Source organism: Talpa occidentalis, unplaced genomic scaffold, assembly GCF_014898055.3.
Source record: "Talpa occidentalis isolate TD23 unplaced genomic scaffold, MPIMG_talOcc4v2.1 talOcc4.3, whole genome shotgun sequence".
In the NCBI taxonomy this organism is placed as follows: Eukaryota; Metazoa; Chordata; class Mammalia; order Eulipotyphla; family Talpidae; genus Talpa; species Talpa occidentalis.
Window position 1 is genome coordinate 39,640,409 of NW_023603184.1, and position 23,275 is coordinate 39,663,683.

At 36.7% G+C, this 23,275-nt stretch overlaps 1 protein-coding gene across 4 annotated transcripts in view; it reads left to right on the forward strand.

Moving 5' to 3' along the window:
* Positions 1-23,275, forward strand: part of POLD3 (DNA polymerase delta 3, accessory subunit) — a 44,416-nt gene that overhangs the window by 1,227 nt on the left and 19,914 nt on the right. For 3 of the 4 annotated variants that reach the window (XM_037522963.2, XM_054699539.1, XM_037522964.2), the window contains exons 2-7: positions 586-641; positions 7,360-7,462; positions 11,497-11,536; positions 12,993-13,125; positions 17,750-18,014; positions 19,397-19,469. In XM_037522963.2, coding sequence (XP_037378860.1) covers positions 586-641; positions 7,360-7,462; positions 11,497-11,536; positions 12,993-13,125; positions 17,750-18,014; positions 19,397-19,469 — 670 coding nt within the window. Of the gene's footprint in view, positions 1-585; positions 642-7,359; positions 7,463-11,022; positions 11,069-11,496; positions 11,537-12,992; positions 13,126-17,749; positions 18,015-19,396; positions 19,470-23,275 lie in introns of those variants that run through there. The other variant, XM_054699540.1, reaches the window with a different exon arrangement.

The following is a 23,275-nucleotide window of genomic DNA, read 5'->3' on the forward strand; positions in this document are numbered from 1 at the left end:
GTCTGTGGAACTGTAGGGGCAGGAAGGCCACTGAGCAGGCTTTCTAGGATCCAGCGGACCCGGTAAAGGAGGAGTCAGAGTCCTCAGTGGTTTTTGCAGGTCTTTTATTGGGATTTACCCGCTACACAGCAGGCAGTCCTCCCAGCCCCCAGCAAGTCTTCACTCTATCTGGGCTCTCCAGCCTTCTCTGCTTCTTTCTCCGCTTCTGCTGGCATCCCTGTGACGCCACCCTTAAAAGCCCAGTCTTAGCCCAGGTGAATCCCATCGACCTATGCCCACACCCTACTCCAGGTGCCCTCCATCAGGCATGCATTCAGGACTGCAAGGATCCATCATCTATCCTGATGGCGGGAGGGCAGAAAAGCCTGACATTTTTTCCTTACCCTACAGGAACAAATTCCTTAGTATTTGTGAGATAGATTATCTCAGTCCTACCTGCCAAGAACAATGGTTCTTGACAAAAGAGAGTGGCATCTGTGGTTAATTTAGAAAGTGTCATCTGACAGTAGGACTGTTTAGGATTATTGGGATTGATCTGCACTCTGGTGTCATCTAATAAAACATTAAAAAAATTTCTTCTTGCAGGTGACGTATAAGTGGCTGAGCTATACACTAGGGGTTCATGTTAACCAGGCCAAACAGTAAGTCCAATTTACTACTAATTTTAATTACAATGGAGTTTTTTTTTTTTTTTGCTTTGTTTTTAGCTTTATAGGTAACCTATAGGTTAGAACTAATTTTGAGGGGAAGGAGAATGGAAAAGAATACTATCTTTACTACCTTTTACCATTTTTGTTTTAGGAGCTAGGTGGACTTGCGTACAAATGTGTGGTGATACATTTACTAGCTTTAGCTGCAGCCTTGTCTCTGGTTACCAACACTTTCGTTGTTTTAAGTTTATTAAATGTACTGGCTAATTCTGTTTACATCTCCATTAACATGTCTATTATCTTACACCTTCATTTCATTTTCACAGGTGTTCCGTAGGCCTATCTCTGGGTACTCCCTAATGAGGTCAACAAGTATTTGGTATCAGAGCTATAATAGTATAAGATAGAGGAAAGCTTACTGAATGAAACTAAACAGGAAGTATTTAGGATGGCATGGAGCATTGCCTTTCTTGAATTTTGTCATATCATCTTTTCCTAGCTGAAAATTGTGCTCCAGCTTGAGGCCAAAACGTAATGAACTTGAAAATTTCTTGACTTACGCCTGTACAGGTGCTGTCTATGTCAAAAGGGGGAATTGGTGAGGAGGCTGAAGACACAGTTGACCCTTGAACAGTGCAGGCGTTAGAATATACTGAAATGAGGAACTACTTACATCTTGATTGGCATCTCATGGCAATATTAGCATCAGTATGGTGTTTTAATTTTTAACACTTCAGCTCATAATAGCAATGGGAAGTGGCTACAAGTATTACCAGTCCTGGCTTAAACCCATATGATGTTCGTGTAACTTTGGAACTGCACCTCTTAAGAATAATTTGTTGTGATTTAGGATGTTTAAATATGAAATGAGGTAGCTAATACTATGTAAGCCTGGTGGGGTTTAAAGATGCAATTTTTTTTTTTTTTGAGAACTGGAAATAAAGTTGCCGGCAGTTGTATCATGGCTACCCTTATTGCCTAGAATTTTTATACTATCTAGCTTCATCCCATGTTACTCTTTACCCACTTATATTCTAGCTATATTTACTTTTCTGTTCCTTCAATATGCCAAGCCCATTTTACCCTAGGACATTTGCATTATTCTCTCTGCCTGCGTACTCTTTTCCTAGCTGTCCTCATCCTTCAGATTTCAGCTCAAACTTCACACATTACTTATAACAGCTTTTCCCTAGCGCTCTGATTCAGGGCTCTCCATATCACCTTGTCATGTCCCCTTGTTAATTTTCTTCATAATTTTTTTTTGCATCATTGAGCTATAATTTAGATACCGTATTATTCGCCCATTTAAAATGTACAATTTAATAGGTTTTAATATATTCAGAGTTGTATGCCAGCGCTACAATTTAAAAAAAAATTTTGTCACTCCAAAAAGAAACCCGTGTATCCGTTAGCAGTCACCATTTCTCCCCCTTTTTCCTCAGCCCTAGGTAACCACTAATAAATTCTGTCCATAGATTTGCTTATTCTGGACATGTCATATAAATGGAATCATATCATGTTATCTTGTATATCTGATTTCTTTGACTTAATGTTTTCAAGATTTGTCCATATTGTAGTGTATATCAGTACTTCATTCTTTTTTATGACTGGGTTATATTCCATTATATGGTTTTTTCATTTTCTTAGGACTGTCCTAACAAAGTATTGCAATCTGGGTGACTTTTAAAAATTAATGTCTCACAGTTCTGAAGGCTAAATATCCAAATTTAAGGTGTTGGCAAGACCATCCTCCCTCTGAAACCCTTAGAGAAAAATCTTACCTTGCCTTCTGGCAATTTATTGATAGTGTCCTTTGAAGCACTGAAGTTATTTTTTTATTGTTGATGATCCAATTTACTTTTTTTTGTTTTTGTTATGTGTGCTTGTTAAATAGTATCTAAGAAAGCTTTCCCTAACCCAGGGCCATGAAGATTTCTTCTGTGTTTTCTTCTAAGACTTTCATAGTTTTAGCTATTACATTAATAATTATCACTATATTTAAGGTTTCTATGTATTATGTGTTTGCTAACATACTAAAAATCCTTCAGTCGTCATAATAGTATGCAATTAGTTTTCAGTTCAGGTTAATTTTAAATGAAGCACTAAAAAATGGGTTAATAGTTACTGTTTCTTCTACAAACAGTTTTATATGTGGTACAAGGAAAGAGTTCAACTAAATTCTTTTGCACGTGAATATCCAGTTGACCTAGCATTTCATACTTCTTATTACAGGCTGACATTTTATTGTATGTGCTCCTCCCCCCGGGATATAAATTCTGTGGAAGCAAGGAACACGTCTGTCATGTTTATCATTGTTCCAGTTACTTAAATAACCATTTTGTTATGTTCATAGAATCTTTTGGTCTGGAATCTAGGCAGTGCATAGGGAGAATGGTTTGCTTCTCCATGATGTCTGGTGCCTCCATTGGGAAGCTCGCAGCTGGAGCCCTGTCCTCTGTAGGCATCTTTATGCATGTCTGGCCATTAATGCTGATCATCAACTAAGGTTATTAGCCAGACATTGCATGTGGTCTGTCTGTATGTCCTGACTTCCTCAAAGCGTGATGACTCCTGGTTGTCATACTTCTTACACAGCAGCTCAGGGCTCCAGAAGCTGCTGTTGCAGCACAAAGCAAAAGTTGATTGCCTTTCCTGACTAGTGTCAGAAATCAAGCAGTGTCATGTCTGCTGCATACTTTTAGTTAAAATGAATCACTAGGCCTAGAATCACAGATCCTAGGAGAGAGGGTAGACTCTACATCTTTCTGGGAGGGTATAGAAGGGCATACAGGATGGGAGATGTTGCAGCCATTTTTGAAAGCACGCTGTACCACAATTATATCTTCAGTGCCTAATAATAGGTGCCAATAAGTATCTATTGAATAAATACTAATCACTGTGGTAGATTATTTTCAACGCAAATATTTATCTCATAATCTTTTAACAGTCAAATGTGATGGGTGTTATCAACTTCTAACAGATGAGAAAATAGAGACTTAACAGTATTCTGTTACCTTTCACCTCTGGTGGAAATATTTAAGTATCATTATTAGTACCGAGGATGGTGATGCCATGGTTGTTATTGATTTGCTTGCACTTAAAAAGGAGTCTATTTCTTTCATTCTTACTTTATTTTTAGCATTATTTTAGGTGCTATTATAAAAACTGATATACAAGGTGCTTCCCTTCATTGACTGAACAGTTTCAGTTTGTGATAATGCAGGGCAAAAATTTAAATAGGCTAGGGAAGACAGTATAGATTATACACTGTATTAGTCCTGGGGAGAATTATGGATGGAACTGATCAGGTGGGAAAATTAATGAATTAAAATAGGAAGATATAGTTAATCATTTGTGTAGGAAGTGCTTCTTGTAAAAAGTGGTCTTTAAATCATTCGTATTTAAGAGCATTTTGCATATATTTATGTAAATAAAGTGAATAATCAAATTAGATAAACATGTCAGAGATATGCAAAGGTGTCCAGAAACCATTTTAAAAAAAAAAAAAAAAGAAATTTTGTGTGGTTTTGACCTTGTTAATATAACAAGGGGTTGATTTAGGGAGACAAGAACAGAGGACAGTGGCTGAGGTGGTATAGACAAAACTATGAGATATAGACAAGACAGTGCATTTAGCCAGCAAGCTTGAGAGCATCTTAGGCATGGCACCTCCTTTTCATTTCTTTCACTAGCACAGTCCTAGTTGGTATAAATAATCCAAAATGTTTGTGAACTTGGTGACTTCATCTTTTCTAATGTAATTGCTTCATGAAAGGAAACACTAAAGAGAAGAAGTGGAATCAGCAAAAATGCTGAATAGGGCACATTTTGCCCTCAGGGAGCTTATAAGCCCAGTGGAGTTGGCAGATATTTTAACTAGTTAGAATACAGTGTCCAAGTGCTGCAGTAACAAATACCAGATAAATTCTGTTATAACTTAAAAGGCAGAGGTGCCCTGCCAAGCATATTGGGAAAGGCTTTACCTAGGAAGGTTACTGAGCTACTGTGTAGGTGAGAAATTAGATGGATTTTGTTTGAGGAGAGCATCTTGGCGGAAGGGGGCGGGGTGCATACCAAGGAGCAGGGTAGCTACAGGATGTTTCATAAGGCTGAAATAATGTGGGTATGAGAGAATGGTGAGTAACAGCTCCAGAACAAGAAGGATCTTACACATCATTCTAGGGAATTGAAAGTTGATCCTTAGGGAATGGGGCTTTTGATTAAGGAATAATATTTCAGACAAGAATATTCAACTACCTTTTCAACATCACTTTTTGACTGCTAGGAATTTCGGATGTAACATGCCCCAAAACCTAACTGCAGATTTCTTTCCCATCCTCTGCTTCTGCTTTCTCCCACCTCGGTAAATGACACAGTTCATTCTTTTGAGTTGCTTGATCCAGTCATCCTTGACTGCAATCAGTCCATCAGCAAATCTTCACACAGTAGTCAGGAATTCTGAAAGGGGAGATGGTGTTATTTCTACTCTAAATCTCCTAATGATTCCTTACTTAAAGTCCTGTGTAGGGCCATAAAGCCCTCCATGTCTGGCACTGTCTCCTGTCACTCTTCTGCCTTCTTTGGCTTCAGCACACTTGCCTCTCTTCTGTACCTTAGACATTGCTTACGTTCTTGCTTTAGAACCCTTGCATTTGCTGCTCTCTCTACTGGAACATTCTTCCCCAAGATAGTCACATGGTTGGCTCCCTCACTTCCTGCAGGGTTTTGTTCCTGACACCTGTCCTAATTACCTTATGTAAAATGACCTCATCTCCAGCACTCTGTTCTCCTTGTCCTTCCTTCCTACCACCCCCGGCCCCTCCCCATTGATTTACTACCATCTGGCATATATTTACTTTATTGTTTCTCTCTTTTCTACAATGTCTAAAAGAGCAGTAACTTTGACTTTGTTCACTGCTCTATCCCAAAGGCATAGAACATGAAGTAGCCTCTTAGCAAAGTTTTGTTGATTGAATGGCTTGATTTCCATTTTTAAAACTTTCTCTTGGCAGCCTTGTGAATAGGAGGGAGCATTGTTGACACTTGGACTTGAAATAGTATAGTCAAGAGATTTGGAGGGCATGAAGTCAAGAAATGCTTGGGAGGGAGAACTGACAAGATTTGGCAACTCACTGGAGAGGGAGAAGTGAAGGGTAATGACTCCCAGATTTCTGGCTTGTGTCACTTGAGCAGATGATGTTGTTGTCAGGAATAAATGGAGCCATGAGATGAATGAAGTAGACCAAGGAGAGTATGTAGTAGCGTGACACATTTCCTGGGGTGCCCAGGACTGTCAGTTTTAGCGCTAAAAGTCCATCTCTCAGGAAATCCCTCACATCCAGGCAAACCTGGATGGTTGGTTACTCAAATATAGAGTGAAAAGGTAACTAAAGACAGAACCTCAACCAGGTAGAGAAAAGCTGGAGATAGGCAAGTCTGTGTCGGAAATGGAGCCAAGGCAGTTAGCGAGGGTAGCAGGAGACTCAGTGGGTCATGGAGATGTGGAAGTTTAGAGAACAGGCATTTGAAAAAGAAAATGGTTAATTTTTTAGTTTCTAGCTATCTTTGGTAGAGGTATGACATGTTATAGAGACTCAGTAAATATTTCTTGAAAGAGAAGACACATTATACATCTCTTGTTTTTGTTAAACTATAGATTGTTAAGGGGGCCCAGCTTCTCATACTTGCTGGATCATAAGGATGAAAATGAATTTAGGATGTTACCAAAAGGATCATTATTTCTGCTTTGAGTGTTGGGCAGTCTCGGGGAAACGACTACTCTGAATCTGGGCAGTATGAGTAAATACTGCATTCTGCAGTTGTGAAACAGCATAGAATCTGAGTGATCATAGAATTTCAGAGGTGGACATTTGTGATCATTTGCATAGTGGTTCCTAATGTTTTGATGTAATGAGTCCTTTTCAGAATCTGTTGAAATCCCTGAACCGTCTCCCCTGCAAAAAACACTTGTACATTTTGCTTATTGTTTTGGGGGTGGAGGATTATAAGTGGCCACAGGAATCTCAGGTTACGAGACTCACTGATCATCTGTCTATACCTTGGGCCATTATGAGGTCTAGAAAAATTAACTTACCAAAGATCACATAGCTATATAGTTACTGAACTTGATTCAGTGTTCTAGCCATTGTAAGTCATTGCCACTGGTGTAGTGCAGGTCCAGTCTTTCATAGCCTATTATTAGATTTCTTTCAATTGCTTGGTCACTATGCCAACTCAGTACAAGTTTTGGGTTTGTTTTATTTTTTGGTATTTTTTATTGCAGTAACAGTTTACAAAGCTGTGTAGAATTAGGAGTATAGGCTCATACCTCTACAGATATGTTACCACACCACGCCATATCCACCACTAAGACATCCATAATTCTCCACCATTGTCTACTGCCCCCCACCCTTTATTCTCTACCCTACATCCTCCCCCTCTAGCAGCCTCAAATCTACAGTTAGATTTAGGGTTTGTTTTGTTTGTTCCTCTGTTTTTTGGGTTTTTTTGTTTTTTTAATACCACGTGAGTGCAATCTTCCAGTATTTGCCTTTCTTCTGACTTATTTCACAATTCTTAAAATTCTGTAGGAAGTTGGATGGACTGTCAGAATGTAAATGTCCAACTTTTTAAGTCACAAATTAAGAGCTGGTTGATGATATAAAAATAAAAACTTAGTAATGCGACTTGTGCCTTTTGTTTGGAACAGGATGCTGTATGATTATGTTGAAAGGAAACGAAAGGAAAATTCTGGAGCCCAGCTGCATGTCACTTACTTAGTGTCTGGCAGTCTCGTTCAGAATGGACACTCCGTAAGTTCTTAGAATCTCATAAAGAGTTTAAATGTGTTTGAGCTATAAACAGTATTATATAACATAACGGGGGAAAACAAAATTTAGTATTAAGAAGTTTATAAAAGCTACTTGAAGGTGATGGTTATTTTGGGCTTTTAACTGAACCTAAAATTTTGAGAGGTTTGGGTAGTATGTTTCCTATGATGCTGAGACTATATCATTATTATGCAATTTTCCCAGGCAACTAGACCTTAGGTTATTCCTCTTTTGTTCTTGAAGGTATATTAGAGTCAGTGGTGGTTAACTTCCAACCTGTTCAGATATCAAGGTACAAACTCAGGTGTTGAAAAAGTACTTTTAACTGAACTTGATTTTGACTTTAGTGTTCCTTTTGGTAGGCTTATGTGTAAGTGTCTAAAGGATGGAGGTGTTGGCAGGGGGCTGAGCTGATGAAGTGCAGTGGCATGGGCTGGAAATATGGTTATTCTCATGTATCTTTTTACAATTCCATCCAGTATCTGGTCATCCATTAACACAAATTACTGGTTTCGTTTTCATCCTCCCAACCATAAAGCTTTCTCAGGTCTGCTGGCTTTCTCTTAGCTGCTTCCATGTCCTCCAGGGACATAGGGATTATTCTGTCACTCCCCTGTGCCTTTGTGGGTGTCAGAAGCTCAGCTGAGATAACTAGTTCCACCTCCTGCACCAGACTGTGCCTTGGGAACTTTGATAATTCCTGCACTCTGGCTTCCTGTCAAAAGTAAGGTGCATGCCCTATGTTCTCACTATCCTATACCCTTTCTGAAAAATCTTTCACTGCCATTACTAAAACTAGCAGCCCCATAGAACTTAGTCAGGGATCAGGAATCCTTCTCAGAGATCTGTTAATAAATAATTTCATCTTCATTTGATTTCCCCTCAGACTTGTAAGTTCACAAGCCTGATTTATCAAAATACTGCCTAGATTTGCCTTAGAGCAGTAGATTCACAAGTTTGTAAGATTTGATAATTTATAAGGAGAATCAAAACAGTAGATGAGATCCTTGTATTCTTTGGTCAGCATATTCTTTTCTTGTTAGTAAGCTATTTGACAAGCCAGATGATAAGATATTCACAAGGATCAGATGCATGTAAATACACATACATGTGTATATAATATAGATATATAGATGTAATTATGTAGACAGAATTAATCAGAACCAATTCATTTACTCCCGCAAATAAACCTGCATTGAGAATCTTCTCCCTGTAAGGCTCTTGAATGGCTGCTGCCAAAGTTTGTTTTTGAATATTGGCTTACATTTTGTTTCCAGGATTCCCCAGCTCCTTTTGGTCTCTTTATTTTAGCTAATACTTTCAATCTAGTTGTAGTCACTTTTCTACCTACGTATCCTTTTGTTTCTCTAAAGCAGTGTGTTTTTTAGGTCACTGATTCCTTTTTAGAATCTGAAAGAAAAATACATATTCATAAAATTTTCAGTGTTTACAGATCACCTGGAACAGGGTCCAAGGTTAAGAATTTATGTTTTAAGATAAAGTTGCAGATTTTTGTTGTAACTGAGATGAAAGCAGTTCTTAGTTTGGGATCCTTGGATGGTCTCCAGGGTTGATTTTCAGGGTTTAGGGAATTCTTGGATGAATACCTCAAAGTGTATTCAAATAGTGTGCCTCAGTGCATTTTTTTTGACACCATTTTTCAAATGATGTATAACCTGTAACTGGTTAAATTTTTCTGTGTTGTCTTGCTTATAGAAGACCTATTTCTAAATTTAAGAAGCCATTTAAATTCTGCCCATTTTTAAAGCAATGAAATACTTTCTCAGATGAAATCTTAATCAGAATTCAAATATATAAGATATGTAAAGGGGAGAGTTGCTGTGGTTGAAGAGGATTTTGGAGCCTTGGACTCACCTTCCTCATAGTCCCATGGCACAGCCCTGTGGAACCCTGAAGAATTACTGACCAAGTGTGGATATTTCCCAAGAATCTTCCCAGAGGGAATTATTTGAAAATGTCTAGGTAATGCCTGGGTCAGTCTCTTTGTAATATTAGAGGTGGTCACCCAGATCTATCCATTATGAAGCTCCTCACTGGTTTTCATCTAATGATGATAGCTGAGGTTGATTTTTATCATTGTCTAGTCCTTAGAATTCACTAGGAGTTACAAAATGGTGATGGTTCTAAATCTGTCATTCCTTCTGGAATTTTATTGGCTGGAATTTTTCTGTAAAGAAAATCTTTTTCTCATCACCTAGTCATATTTTTTCTTTTAACTGTTGAAAAGCTCAGAAGGCTTACCCCAAGCCATGCCCTGGGTTTGTGGATGCTGAAGTTATTCCTCTGTCCATCTTAAGTCCAAATCAGAAGTCTATATTGGTTTGCTTTGTTTAGCACCTGCAAGCTGGCATTTCCACTGTGGTGTTTTATGCATTTTCAGTACCCACTGAGGTGGCATTTAGCCACGATGGGCTGTCCACATTTTCTTCTGATTGTACCGATTCTTATTTTTTAGTTCTTCTTATAAAGCTTTATAGCTTGAGTAGATAGTTCCTAATGCTTTTTCATATGAGCTCTCTAGTCTTTATTGTACTGTTTTGCAGAACATGACATTTTTAGGAATGCCTGTTTTGCTTTTTTTAAGAAAAAGCACATTACGAATATTCCCTCTTGTAAATGCAAATTTGCATTTGCATTTTTTAAAAATTTACTTGATTTTATATTGCTCTTTATGTTCTAAATTTTGATGAGTCCTAACAGTATAAATATGCATATGCTTTTGCCCAATATATATTTAGAAAAGCAAAACCAATATCTATTTTTTGTATGTTCTTCCAGTGTTTTTGATATTGTGTGTTTTGAATATGAACATATTCTTATTCCCCTTTTTATATGAAAGTTTTCATATACTACCCCATATTCTGTACTTTTCTTTTTAACAGTAGATCATGAGCATAGCAGTCATAGAAACAGCGCTCATTCCTTATTACATCTGCGTACTCCTATATTGATAGATTTCGTTTAGCTTATTTAGCAGTCTCTTATTGATAGTTACTTAGAATATGTAGCCTTTGGCTATTATGTGAATAGCTCTTTTTTTTTTTAAATTCTTGGTGCTTTTTTTTTAAAATTTTTATATTCCCCATACAATTGCACCCCCTTATTTTGACCCCAATCAAAATAAGGGGGTGCAAACAATATATGTATTTTGTGTACTTCTGCCGTGTGTTTCAGGGTTGTGTTCCTAGAAGTAGGCTCTGTCTGTACCTTTGTTGACTATTTCAAATGCCTTTCCATTTTTCATTCCCACTGGCAATGTATGGAAGTGTTATAAATGTTTCAGGGTTATTTGCCCCTTTTTTGTGAACTGTCTATTCATACTTCTTGCCACCTTTTCCAAGGATTATTACTGTTCTATCTATTTTAGATAGATATAACTGGCAGATTTTTTCCCCACTTTATCATTTGCCTTTGTACTTTATATACAGTTTTTATTTTTATCACTCAAAAGTAACTTTATAGATTATTTGAATTATTTCTGGATTTTGAATGATAGTTGGGAAATTTTTCCTTATTCTCAGGTTATCAGTTTATAGAAGAATTCACCCATGTTTTCTTCTAATGCATGTATGTATGTTTTCATTCTTTACATTTCTATCTGATTCATTTAGAATTTATTCTGTTTTATAGTGTAGAAGACAAATCCAATTTTTAGCTGGTTCCATATGGTCATACATTAATTCTTATTGTTTCGCTGTCTAAAAAGTCCTCTTACACTGATTAGAATGCTTAGCGTTTTTTTTTATTTTGTTGGTACTATACTCATCACTTTCCTTTACCTGGTTGAGAAGTTTTAAAGTAAGCAAGTTAAAAATGAGCCTGACTTTAATAATTTATCACATATAGATAACAGATGTACACAACTATATGTATATATTTTAAGGGTACTAATGTTCCTAATTTCACATCCATGTGCAATTGAATTATTGGCAAGAAAACATTAAAATTCCACCTTGTACTGCTTTAAATAATAATGAAATGTTATTTCCTTACAGTGCCACAAGGTTGCAGTAGTGAGAGAAGATAAATTGGAAGGTAAGTGTTTTAGCAAGTTTTTCCTCTTTTGCCATCAATGTAGGTATGATAAAAAAATCTGCCCCTCACATATGCATACAATGTATTTAGCTGTTTACCTGAAGAGTCATGTATACCTTTGACTAGTAGTTTCTGAAACATGTTAAAATGTGATATTACATCTCCATAATTTCCAATTTTTTAAGTCCAGTAGCTACTGATATTTATAGAACACTTTTATAACAGAATTTCAAAATTTATGACAAATGCAAAAAGCTATCATAAATATCAGATGGAACACCTCATCATTGTAAAGGCAACAGTCTCTAAATATTGTGTTCCATAACAATATTTTTAGGGAGAAAATTAAGGGATGCCTTTCTAATATCAGACGACTTTAAAAATTTTTTTTTCTTTTTTTTTTTTTTTTGCATAGAAAAACTGGGGTGTAAGATTCACCAGAGACAGAGTAGGGAGCAGAACAGGCAGATTTTACTGAAATATACTGCTAAGGGTAGCAGCAGGCAAGACAGGAGAGGTTTGCTGTGCCATATGTAGGGATTAACTCAGGCTATTGTGGTAACAGCGCTGAGACTTAACCCCTCCATCACTAGGGAGGTCCCTGTCAGAAGACTTAATATAACTTCTAAATTAAATTTGTCCACTCATTTCAGGACTGTTAATGCCACCTTTCCATTGTCTAAAAACTCAATTCAAAAGAATTTAATAACAGGGTCTTTGTGATCCTGTCTCAACAAAATGTGCATTCTTGTAATTTGTATGTAAAGATTTCTGCCAGTGGAGTCATTTTCTTACAAGTTAACTTTGAGATACTCAAGGGGTCAAGATGTACATGTTTTTCTTTTTCAATTCCCACAGTGCTAGGCAAGGCAAAATTTATTCATTCAATAGGTTACATAGGTGAGTATCCTGCTTTGTGATAAGCTCTTCTAGGCACTGGGGATGCAGGACAAGTTAAGTGGTCTCTTCCTTCAGGGAACTTAAATTTGTCCTTGTGGTGTTCTTTTGTGTTTCTGCTCTGTAAACTAAATCTAGTTAGTGGTATTTTTGTTACAGAGTTGCTTTCTCTAAACTAAAATTGAATTACATAATCCTCTCAGATAGAAATTACTTATTCCTATTAATTAAATGTTAGAGGGTAAGATTCTTCCCTGACTGAAAAAAAAATCATAGTCATCATTAATCATTAATTAGTATTTACTGAATGTCCAGTGGATGAGTGATACCCACACAGGTGCTGTACTTAGAACTGACTCACCACCACCTACCTTGTCATAATGTCCTACTGCAGACAGAAGACTTGATGTTATACTGTATGCGTGGCTATTTGACCTTTGAGAAATTTTTGGACCACCACAGATTGCAAATGGTTTTAATGCAGAAGGGTTTCTTGTTAAAGTCCCCACATGCTATGAAATTTGTGTATTAACAGACTGCTTTTCCTGTTGACTTGTAGCAGTGAAGTCCAAGCTAGCTGTGACTGCCAGCATCCATGTGTACAGCATCCAGAAAGCCATGCTAAAGGACAGTGGGCCTCTGTTCAATACCGACTATGACATCCTTAAAAGCAACTTGCAGAACTGCAGCAAGTGAGCTCCTTAATGTTCCTTGTGGGCTTCTTTACGAATTGATTTTGTAAGATGTTTACACAGTGGCTGCCTCTTAAGAGTGAGTGCCAAGTCTAGTAAAACCCCATTTATCTTGCAGTAAGACACATGCCTGGTTTTATTAGTACATCATAAGGTGAAAAATAGCAGCCACAACCCATATTGAAAACCCCAGTGGACTCCCCATAAATCTATTTCTCATATATTTATCCTGTCACTGCCACCAGAAATGTTTGTTGTACCCCTTTACCCCAGTCTTGTTTAAATTCCTACCCATCCTTAAAGAACCAGTTCAGATGTCCTTCAAGAAACTATTCCTGTTATTCCTAATTTGATATCCCTCTACCTTCCATTCAAAACAAACTTTTTCTTGATCTTCCTTGGTCAAAATCAGATCTTGTTCATCTTTTGTATTCTTCATAGCACAGGGAGGGGATGGACTGTACATAGCACATGGACTTTGGAAATTGATAGTCATGGACTTGAGACATGGTTTTGTTGCTTAGTAGCCTCGTATCTTTAGACAGTTACTTAAATTGTCTGAGCTATGTCTTCATCTTTGAATTGGATATAGTAATGCCTACTTTGTGGGGTTGTATTGAGGGTTCAGGTCAGTTCCCTAGACATATAATGAGCATTTACTTTGACAAGCAGCTACACTAAAGTGTGATAGGAATGCTATACTGGAAGCATAGTGTGCGAATATGTTGGGGAGGCACTCATCCACTACTTTTGGGTGGGGTTGAGTGAGGAGGCAGGAAAGGAAGCTTTTTGAGGGATATGACTTCTAAGTTAGAGTCTCAAGGTCCAGTAGAAGTAGCTGTCAAAGGAGAAGTGGGAGAGTAAGGACAGAGCTGAGAGAAAACATGCTGCTTGTACAGAACCATACTAGTTTTCTGTGGCTGGAAGTTAGAAGGAGAGGTAGGAAATAATTAGATATAAGACTGGAATAGGAGAGAGATTCCATACTTTGGCTACTGTAATAAAGAGTTAAGGCTTTCTTCTGAGGGCAGTGGGAGCCACTGAAGTTTTTTCAGATGAATGAAATGATCAGAATTACATTGTATAATGATCTCTCTGGTTGTGATGTGAAGATAGATCTGGAGGGACTAGTTTAGAGGCAAGGCCATCGGGGAGGAAAAATGTTACAGTGATCCAGAGTGGAGATGACAGTTGATAAAGTACAGTGGCTGTGGGGATGGAAAGGAGTGAAGGTTAAAGAGTAATAATAACAGCTATCAAAGTCTGGACATTGTGGTAGCGGTTGGGGACCAGGTTTTGGGGGGAGAGGGAGCAGCAATTAGTGTTCATGCTGTTGAGGATGATGGCCATGTTTCTGGCATGGGCAGCTGGATGGATGATGGTGCTATCACTAAGAACATGAATGTAAGAGGAGGAAATGGCTTTAGGAGAAAGGGAAAAAGATGAATTGGGTTTGAACATGTTGAATTTGAGGAAGCCTATGAGTCTAAAGCTAAGGAGAGAAATCTGGTAGAGATTTTGAAGTCAGAAAATAGGTAAGTAGTTGGACCACAAAGTAGATACAGTATTGCAGAGAGAAAGTATAGGATAAAAAAATGGCAGAGGGTAAAACTCTAGGCCGTACTTTCTAACTTTGTAAATCTGGAGCAAATTATTTAACCTCTCTGTGCTTTAGTTTCCTTTTCAATAAAGTGGAACTAACCATCATACCAATCCTACAAGTATATAGAGAATTAAATGAATTAACATCTGTAAAGCACCCAGAACAGGCCTTAGCACATAGTAAATACTATTTGAGTGATAGTCATTTTTCAAGAGGTGGGCAGAAACGGAGGGGCCAAAGAGGAAGCAACCAGAGATAAGAAGGTTCCAAAAGCTAAGGAGAGTTTCAAGGAGGAACTGATAGGATCAAACTTGGCTGAGAAGCTAAGGGAAAAAGAAATTGAAGTATCATTGGATTCAGTGATGGCCTTGATAAGGGCTATATCAGTGGCATGACCAGATTCTGCTCAGCTGAAGATGTGAGATAGCAAATATGGACAACTCTTTCCAGGAAATTTGACTGTGAAACTGAGGGAAAAGAGAGTTAACTGAAAAGGAGTTGAGACTAAGGGAGGATGTGTACATTATTAAAATTGAGAATACATTTTAAAGTCTGTCATTAGGAAAGAACCATAAAAGAGGAAATAGTTAACGATATGGGGAGGAGATGGATTAATAACTGATTAGAGCTGGGTCATTGGGGAGAATTAGGTATAGATTGCCAAACATAGTTTCTCTAAGTTCCATGAGAACACAGATCACAGCTGTTTTGTTAACAAGTAGTGCCTGGCATGGTGAGCACTCAGTAAACAATAAAGTGAATTAATGGATAGACATTAGTTATTTTCTTTTTTTTAAAGATTCATTTATGCATATAAGAACGGGGGTGCAGGCCAGAGGTGCAAGGGGTGAGAGGATACACCAGAGACAGAGTGGGCCGCAAAATAGGCGGATCTACTAAAATACACTGCTGAGGGGAGCTGCATGCGAGACAGGAGAGGTCTGCTGTGCCATGTGGGTTAGCTCCCTGGCCAGGGATACACCTCCACCTCATGCCACAGTGGCTGGTGATAGCTTGATAGCTCTGAGACTTAACCCCTGTGCCACCAAGGAGGCCCAGTTATTTTATTTTTTAACTCAAAACCTTGAGTGTAGTTAAGTATAAAAGTATTTATTAAATATGATTATTTAGCCAAATAGTAATCATTTGCAAGTTTGGTGTCTTTTTGGGAAGAATTATAAGAAAACATTAATACCTTGATAAATTTATGTAAACTATAACCTTAGATTTAAAAAATAATCAGTATTAAAATCTATTTGTGGTTTTCAAGCTCTAAAAATCAGTTCTGTTGTATCTAGCAAGTAAACAAAAATAAGTGAGCCAAAAGTTCAAAATGAAATTTGCGCAGGGACTGCTAAAATGACCATGATAAGTAGAAATAAAGTAATAGAATGTACCTTAGTGAAACTTACTTGAATACTTAAAGTATCCTCAGTAAAAATGGGAAGGATTTATCTCCAATAAAGAAGTTTGTATTTGGTCCTGAGAATTATAGACCAACTGAGATCTGACTCATTGTTTCGTGTGTTTTAAGAAGTGCTGTGACAGGAAGAAAGCTGAAATTTTAGGCTTGAGCAGAATCTTGTCTCTACAGTTATGTTCCCAGTCTAACTTGGACTCTTTCTCATTGCCAACTCTTGGTCCTGACCCTAAGGTGTGGAATGTCGACTAAATGGAGAAAGAGTTGTTTTGGGGCCAACTTTAGATGTTGACAATGAAATAAAACATTACCTTTTTCATTGTACATGGGAGCATTGCAGGGCCAGAGAGGAAGAGAGGTGGGTGAAAGTAAATGATTTCTGTGTGTTCTTAACACTGAGGTACAAAATATTTCTGTGAACGCAGGCTTTCTGATGTGGGATAGTAATAAAACAATGGAAGATTTGGCATTGTAGACCCTAGTTTTGGGATTTCTCAGTCCGTTATTTTAGCAGTTAATCTTAAAAGTTGTGTCTGGTTGATTTCTAAAATGATTGCTATTACCACATAATTTCTTAACCTCCATCTTCTCACACCCCAAGTTGAAATGATATACTAAAGGAGGGAGAGAAGCCAGAAGACTATTTTCAGTGATTTAAGTTATTGTTCTTTCAACACTTGCTATGTTCCAGGTCTTGTATGGGGTGTACTTGAAATACAAATGATGAATAATACACTTCCCTACCTTTAAGGAGCTCTCATCTATCTCCCCTCCCCACCAAAAGCAAAAGACTGGTGATAAATAAAAGTGTTCTTTGTTAGGAAAGTTTGGGAAGTTTGCTCTAAGTCTGTCCTTTTGAGAAGGCTGGATCAGTTACCCATTTATAGTGTGGAATATAACCTTATGGATTTGTGTGAAAGAGGAACGTCTGTAATGATTAGAGAAGAGATGAATGTTCCCTTTAATATGCCATGCAAACTTCCAAATTTCCTCACTTTGCTTTGGGCATACTTGTCTGTTCTGTTAGTTGGTATTATTTGAAATTATTAATAAATGACTGTGAAGGACCAGAGATTATAGATGCCAGTGGTGGCTGTTGCCAGCTTCTTCCATGCCCTTCAGCATGATCTGCTCTGGCCAGGAAAGTTGCCAGATAGTTTGTTAATATTTAAAACTCTTGATTCAGTCGATACTTAGTGCATATTAAGCCCTATATAGTCTTTAGAAACAAGAGAGAACCATTTATTTTCCCAAGGATGATGAAATTACTAGTTTTGTATATTCTTACTCTTTTGAATTGGGATGCTTTTTTAAAAACAAGAATATTTAGTATGATAGGTGGGAGACACCTGATTTCAATCCTAGTTCTATTACCAACTCTATGTATAATCTAAGTCACTGCTCTCCAGTACTTGTTCCAATACTTTTTCCCATGCATCTTAATGAGAGTTCTGCACAAAATAATTTCGAAGTCCATTCTAATTCTAAAGTTCTGTAATTTTATAGTGTTAGGGTTCTGTAAAGTATTGTATGGAAGAAACAAGAGTTTGTAAATAAGGTTTGTTTTTGATGAGAATTTAATGTAATATTTCTGTCCTCAGGTTTAGTGCCATACAGTGTGCAGCTGCAGTCCCTAGAGCTCCTGCTGACTCGTCATCTTCTGAAAAGTGTGAACAGTCAGATCATCAGGTATCAAGTGAGACACAAGTCAGTAATGAGTTGGCCACCAATGGTCATGGCCCACCTACCTCCAAACAGGTTTCCCAGCAGTCCAAAGGAATTATGGGAATGTTTGTTTCTAAAGCTGCTTCTAAAACCCAAGATACCAACAAGGAAGCCAAAACAGATGCTAAAGAGGTGACAAATGTAAGTCTCTTTTAAAAAGATATGCCCTTATAGGTCAGAATGGATGACTAGAAAAACATGAATAGGTCCAATGGTAATAGTTTCATTATATAAGGTTTTTATATTAAGTTCTCATTTTTGTACTTTAGTTTGGATCCTTTAATTCTTGATATAGTCCTTTTTTAAGGATTTATTTATGCATACAAGAAAAGGGGTGTAGGCCAGAGGTGTGGGGATGGAGGGTGGTGAGAGGATTCACCAGAGACAGAATGGGGAGCAAAACAGGCAGATCTACTGAAGTACTGCTGTGGGGAGCAGCGGGTGAGACAGGAGAGGTCTGCTAAGCCATGTGGGCCAGCTCCCTGGCCAGGGATCGAACTCATGCCGCGGTGGTAGTAGTAACTTGATAGTGCTGAGACTTTAATCCCTGCACCACCAGGGGGCCCCTGAAATAGTTCTTTTCTTTTAATAATGCTTCTCACTAAGTCTTGGATTCTCCTGTAAAGTGCAGAGAATTGTGTATTAGCAATATGTCATTTTGCTTAATTGTGTATTAGCAATATGTCATCTTATATTTGGGCTTTGCCATGTGTTCCTTCTTTCCTACTGTATTTAACATTCTCACTCTAGTTTATGAATTTTTCTTATTTTCCCTCCTCATTTCTCTTAGTTTTTTATTCACTCATCTGAACTAACTTAAGTGCATTGACTTAAGAAACGTATCGTTAAAATACTACTAACACATGATCCAGAGAGGTGTAGTTACTGTTATTATTACCATTATGGTCAATTTAAAGACTTCCCATTGGCAAAGGAGAAGAGGATGGAGGAAAAACAACTCCCATTTATTCAACTTCTGCTGTGTGCCAATAGTTTGATCTTTATTTCAATTCTTTTATCAACTCCGTGAGGGAGATGTTGTCATCTCCATTTTGTATGTGGTAAAATTAAAGCTTGAACTTGTTAAATAATTTCCCATTTTGCTGTTTCCCATATTGCTGCTGTCATATTGCTATTAAGTGATAGGATCTATTCAGATCTATACCTGATTATTATAAATGTAATGTTTTGGAAGTTTCTTCTATGTTGTGTACTATATTGCCTCTGATCTATTTTAATTCCATCAAACTAAGTAGTTTTTAAATAGTCTCAAGAAAAGTCTAGTTACGTTCATGTATAATAATTCTATAAGAACTGTGAGAAACTAAGTTTTGGAGATTAACATCAGATACTGTCTGGTCTGAATTTGTTCTTGTACCTAATGCGTGTATGTTTTGGCATGATTATATAAAAACTACCATCACTACAGTGTGCTTTGCTATTGAGATTTTTTGAGACTGCAACTTGAAGAGCAGCTTAACCACTACCAAAAATCATGTGTATTTTCTTTCCTGTGTTTTTAGGCATCTTTGGCAGGCAATAAGGCACCAGGGAAAATGAATATGACAAACAATTTTTTTGGAAAAGCTGCTATGAGTAAGCATGTTCTTATCTTCCTTTGACTAAATACATGGATGTTAATATAATCACATATATCTGAGGCAAAAGACACCTTGTCCAGTTTTGACCATCTGTGACAATACCATGTGGCTTTTGTACATCCCAACATAAATTTGTAATCTGTTGATCAGCTATGGATTTTATGGGTGAGCTGGGCTTAGTTCAGATCTGTTGGGGAGGATAGTATACTATTCCAGTTTTATGCCCTGCTTTGAAAAAAGAATGAAATATTTGTCTCATAGGGCTCTTGAAAATGGGTCATTAAAATAGAAGGGAGACTGCCTTGTTAAATGGTAGTATTGAGGTTAATATCATGGATGCTGGTATGAGTTTGCCTGTTGTGATCATTATTACCCTGTCTCTGCAAAATGAATCTTTTGTCTTTCTTTAGTTACTTTTACAGATTATTCATAGTAATGAATTAGACCCTAGACTGAATTAGAAAGGTCCAGGTAGTGATGGCCATTTAAAATTATTTACTTTCTGAGAAAGCAAAATCTCCTATATTTAAAAAAAATCTAAATAAGAATTCTTTCATGTGGAAAGAATGGTCACATATTTTCCTACATCTCCTATCAAGTGCATATCCCCTTAGGGTATGTGGTGGAATACAAGAAAGAATGCAGGAGCCGCAGGATAATTATGACACACTTTCTTGGAGCATTAGTTTTTACAAAATGTTGTGGGTAGGCATCTTGTTACATGCCTACGCAAGCAAAACTAGACAGAATTCTGCTTTTCTGTAATGGTCAAATTGGGGGCAGGGGTAGGGGTGATACTTTTTATTTGCCATAAAAGTAATCAGACATTTTTATATTCTGAAAGTATATGGAAAATTGGATACTTTCAAGTTATTGGGAAGTATGATTGTATTATTGCAGGCACACTGCACAGGGAATCACACTAATATTAGTGGCCTTGTGTGGTTGATACTAGTTCACTGCACCCAGCTTATGTGGTTTCTTGGCAGTTTTGAAGAGGTCTACACGCTTATTTTTTGTTCTTATGTATGCATTTTTAACCTTCTTTAAAAAATACATTTTCTAATTAAAATATAGAAGATGTAAACATTTGCCAAGTGTAAAAAATTATATGTATTTGTGTGTTCGTTTGGCAAATATTTATTGAGCACCTATTATGTGGTTGGAACTATTTTGTACTGGTGATACAAAAGAGAAAATGCAGACAATGAGGTTCTTTCCCCCAAGGTTCCTTATATTCTACTGGGAGACACAAATACATAAACAAATAAGATGTTAATGATTGTAGTTGCTAGGCAGAGAATAACAGGGTGTTATGATAAAATGTAATAGAGGGGAGAATACCCAAATAAATATTTACCTATACAAAGAAAAGCTTACAGAGTTGATATTATTTAACAGATTTTTTTCAGGGCTGAATGTTTAGAGTAAAATATGAATATTTTTATTGTATTTGTCACATGATAAGATCATTGCAATAAAAATGAAGTTTGAGAATTGGATGAAGAGATTGACTGTGAGGACTTGAACTATTAAAACCTAATGCTGCACAGTAACACATGTTGCCAAGGATGTGGAGAAACTGAACCTTCATAGATTAGGAGAGAGAATGTAAAATGATGTGCTCATTTTGAAAAACAGTATGACAGTTCTTCAAAAAGTTAAACATAGTTACCCAGCATTTCCACTCTCAGGTATCTGTTCAAGTGAATAACTACTATATGTCCATACAAAATCTTGTATACAAATGCTCATAGCAGCATTATTCATAATATCCAAAAAGTGGAAACAACCCAGAATTCCATCATCTGATGGATAAGCAAAATGTGATATAGTCATTCATTGGAAGATTATTCAGCCATGAAAAAGAAGGAAGCACTGATGATACATAACCCAACATAGATGCACCTTGAAACATGTGAAGTGGAAGAAGTCAGACACAAAAGATCACAGATTGTCTGATTTCGTTTATGCAAAGTGTTCAGTCTAGGCAAATCTATAAAAACAAAAAGTAGAATAGTGGTTGTCAAAGGCTTGGTGGGGATTGATGAGTGACCACTGATGGGCACAGGGTTTCTTTTTGGACTGATGAAAATATTCTAAAATTGGATAGTGGTGATGATTGCATGATTAAAAATCACTGAATTGTATACTTTAAGGGGTAATTTTGTGGTATGTGAATTATATCTTAGTAATGAAAACCTTAGTGCTTTATATATATAAAAATTACATTATTGATGACAAAATTTTAACATTTTTTGACTTGGAAAGGTTTTATATTTTCTTGATTATAAAAAGAAGATTTTTTTTTTTAATTATCAGATGATACAATGACTTCATCATTCAGATAACCAGAAAGTATGATTAAATTTTCTTTAACAGTTGCCCAAAAGTGTTTCAATGAACTTTTTTTTTTTTACTAGCTAATTGGCTGAATGTGGCCACAAACATGGTCAAGGTGGAGTTCCCAAAATACTGTAAAAACATCTGCATGCTGAATCTGTTCTGTCAATAGTATTTTAATTTAGATCAATTTTCTGAGATTGGTAGAGTTGATTCAATAGTTACTCTTTCCCTACTCTGTGAGGCAGTTAGAGAATATTTGGAGGTTTTTTCTCATACTGATGTAATTTTGCTATCAAAATCATAAACTAATAGAATGCAAAATTTGCATAAACTTTAAAAAATACACATGTAATTTCAGAGAATTGGTTTTTTGGGGGTGGTTTTCACTGACCTTTTGTCCCCCTGGAGATCCATGTTTACTCTTCCATACAGTTTGATGGACAAATTTGGGAAGTACTGGTATTTGACAACAACAGTATTTAAAATGCGAAAGAGAAGGCTGCTGTGGGGTCAGAGTTCTTATTTGAGTCTTCAGGAATAAAGTATGAACAGATTGTTACATTTTCATCATCATCTATTCTTTCAAATAATATACTTCATAAATTATTATACTGAAACTGTGTAACAGCCAAAATTAAGCTATCAGCCTTTTTTCTACACTGTAGATAGTTTAAGCTATTTTATGACATATAACAGAACCCTTACATTAAAAAAAAAAAAAAAAAAAAAAAAAACCTGATGCCATTTATAGCTCTCTCTGAGTATTTTTTTCTTGAAAATAAAAACTGTCATTGAGCAGAGTATGACGGCTATGCTGTGGTTTTGCAGATGCTACATCCTGCTTGCATTTCTTAGTCCTCTCTTCTATATAGCGGTTGCTTTTGTTTTTCAGATTGGTGTGGGGCAAAGGCTTTGAGGAGTTAAACTGACAGGTTTTCACATCCTGACTTACCTTTTCTGTCAGTGTTAACCGTGGGCAAGTCACTTAACTGCACATGGTCATCTCTTTTAATCCTTACAAGAATCTTGAAAAAAATTATTGCAGTTTTTACAAAGAAGACTTTTAGATAAAATAACTTGCCCAGAGTGAAGCTGGATTTGAACCAAACTTTTCTGATTCTATAATAAATAGTCTTTTTCTTTTAATTATCTCATTAAGGGAGATAATAAGAGTATCCATATGGCTTAAAAGATAGGCTATAATAAAAAGAAATTAAGGTCTTGGTATAAATTTCTGTCATAACCATTTGTAAATTGTGTATTCTTGAGAAATGCCTTTTAATTCCTGTGACTCTTAATTTCTTCACCTCACAAGAAGAGGATACCTCATAAAGTTGTGTTCACTTTTTTCTAAGTTCTGTTTCACTATCATTTAGCTTGGGGGCTATGATAACATGAAGAATTACCAGGAGGCAGACATGAAAACAGTTATAGCTGATATTTGGAAAGAAGAAA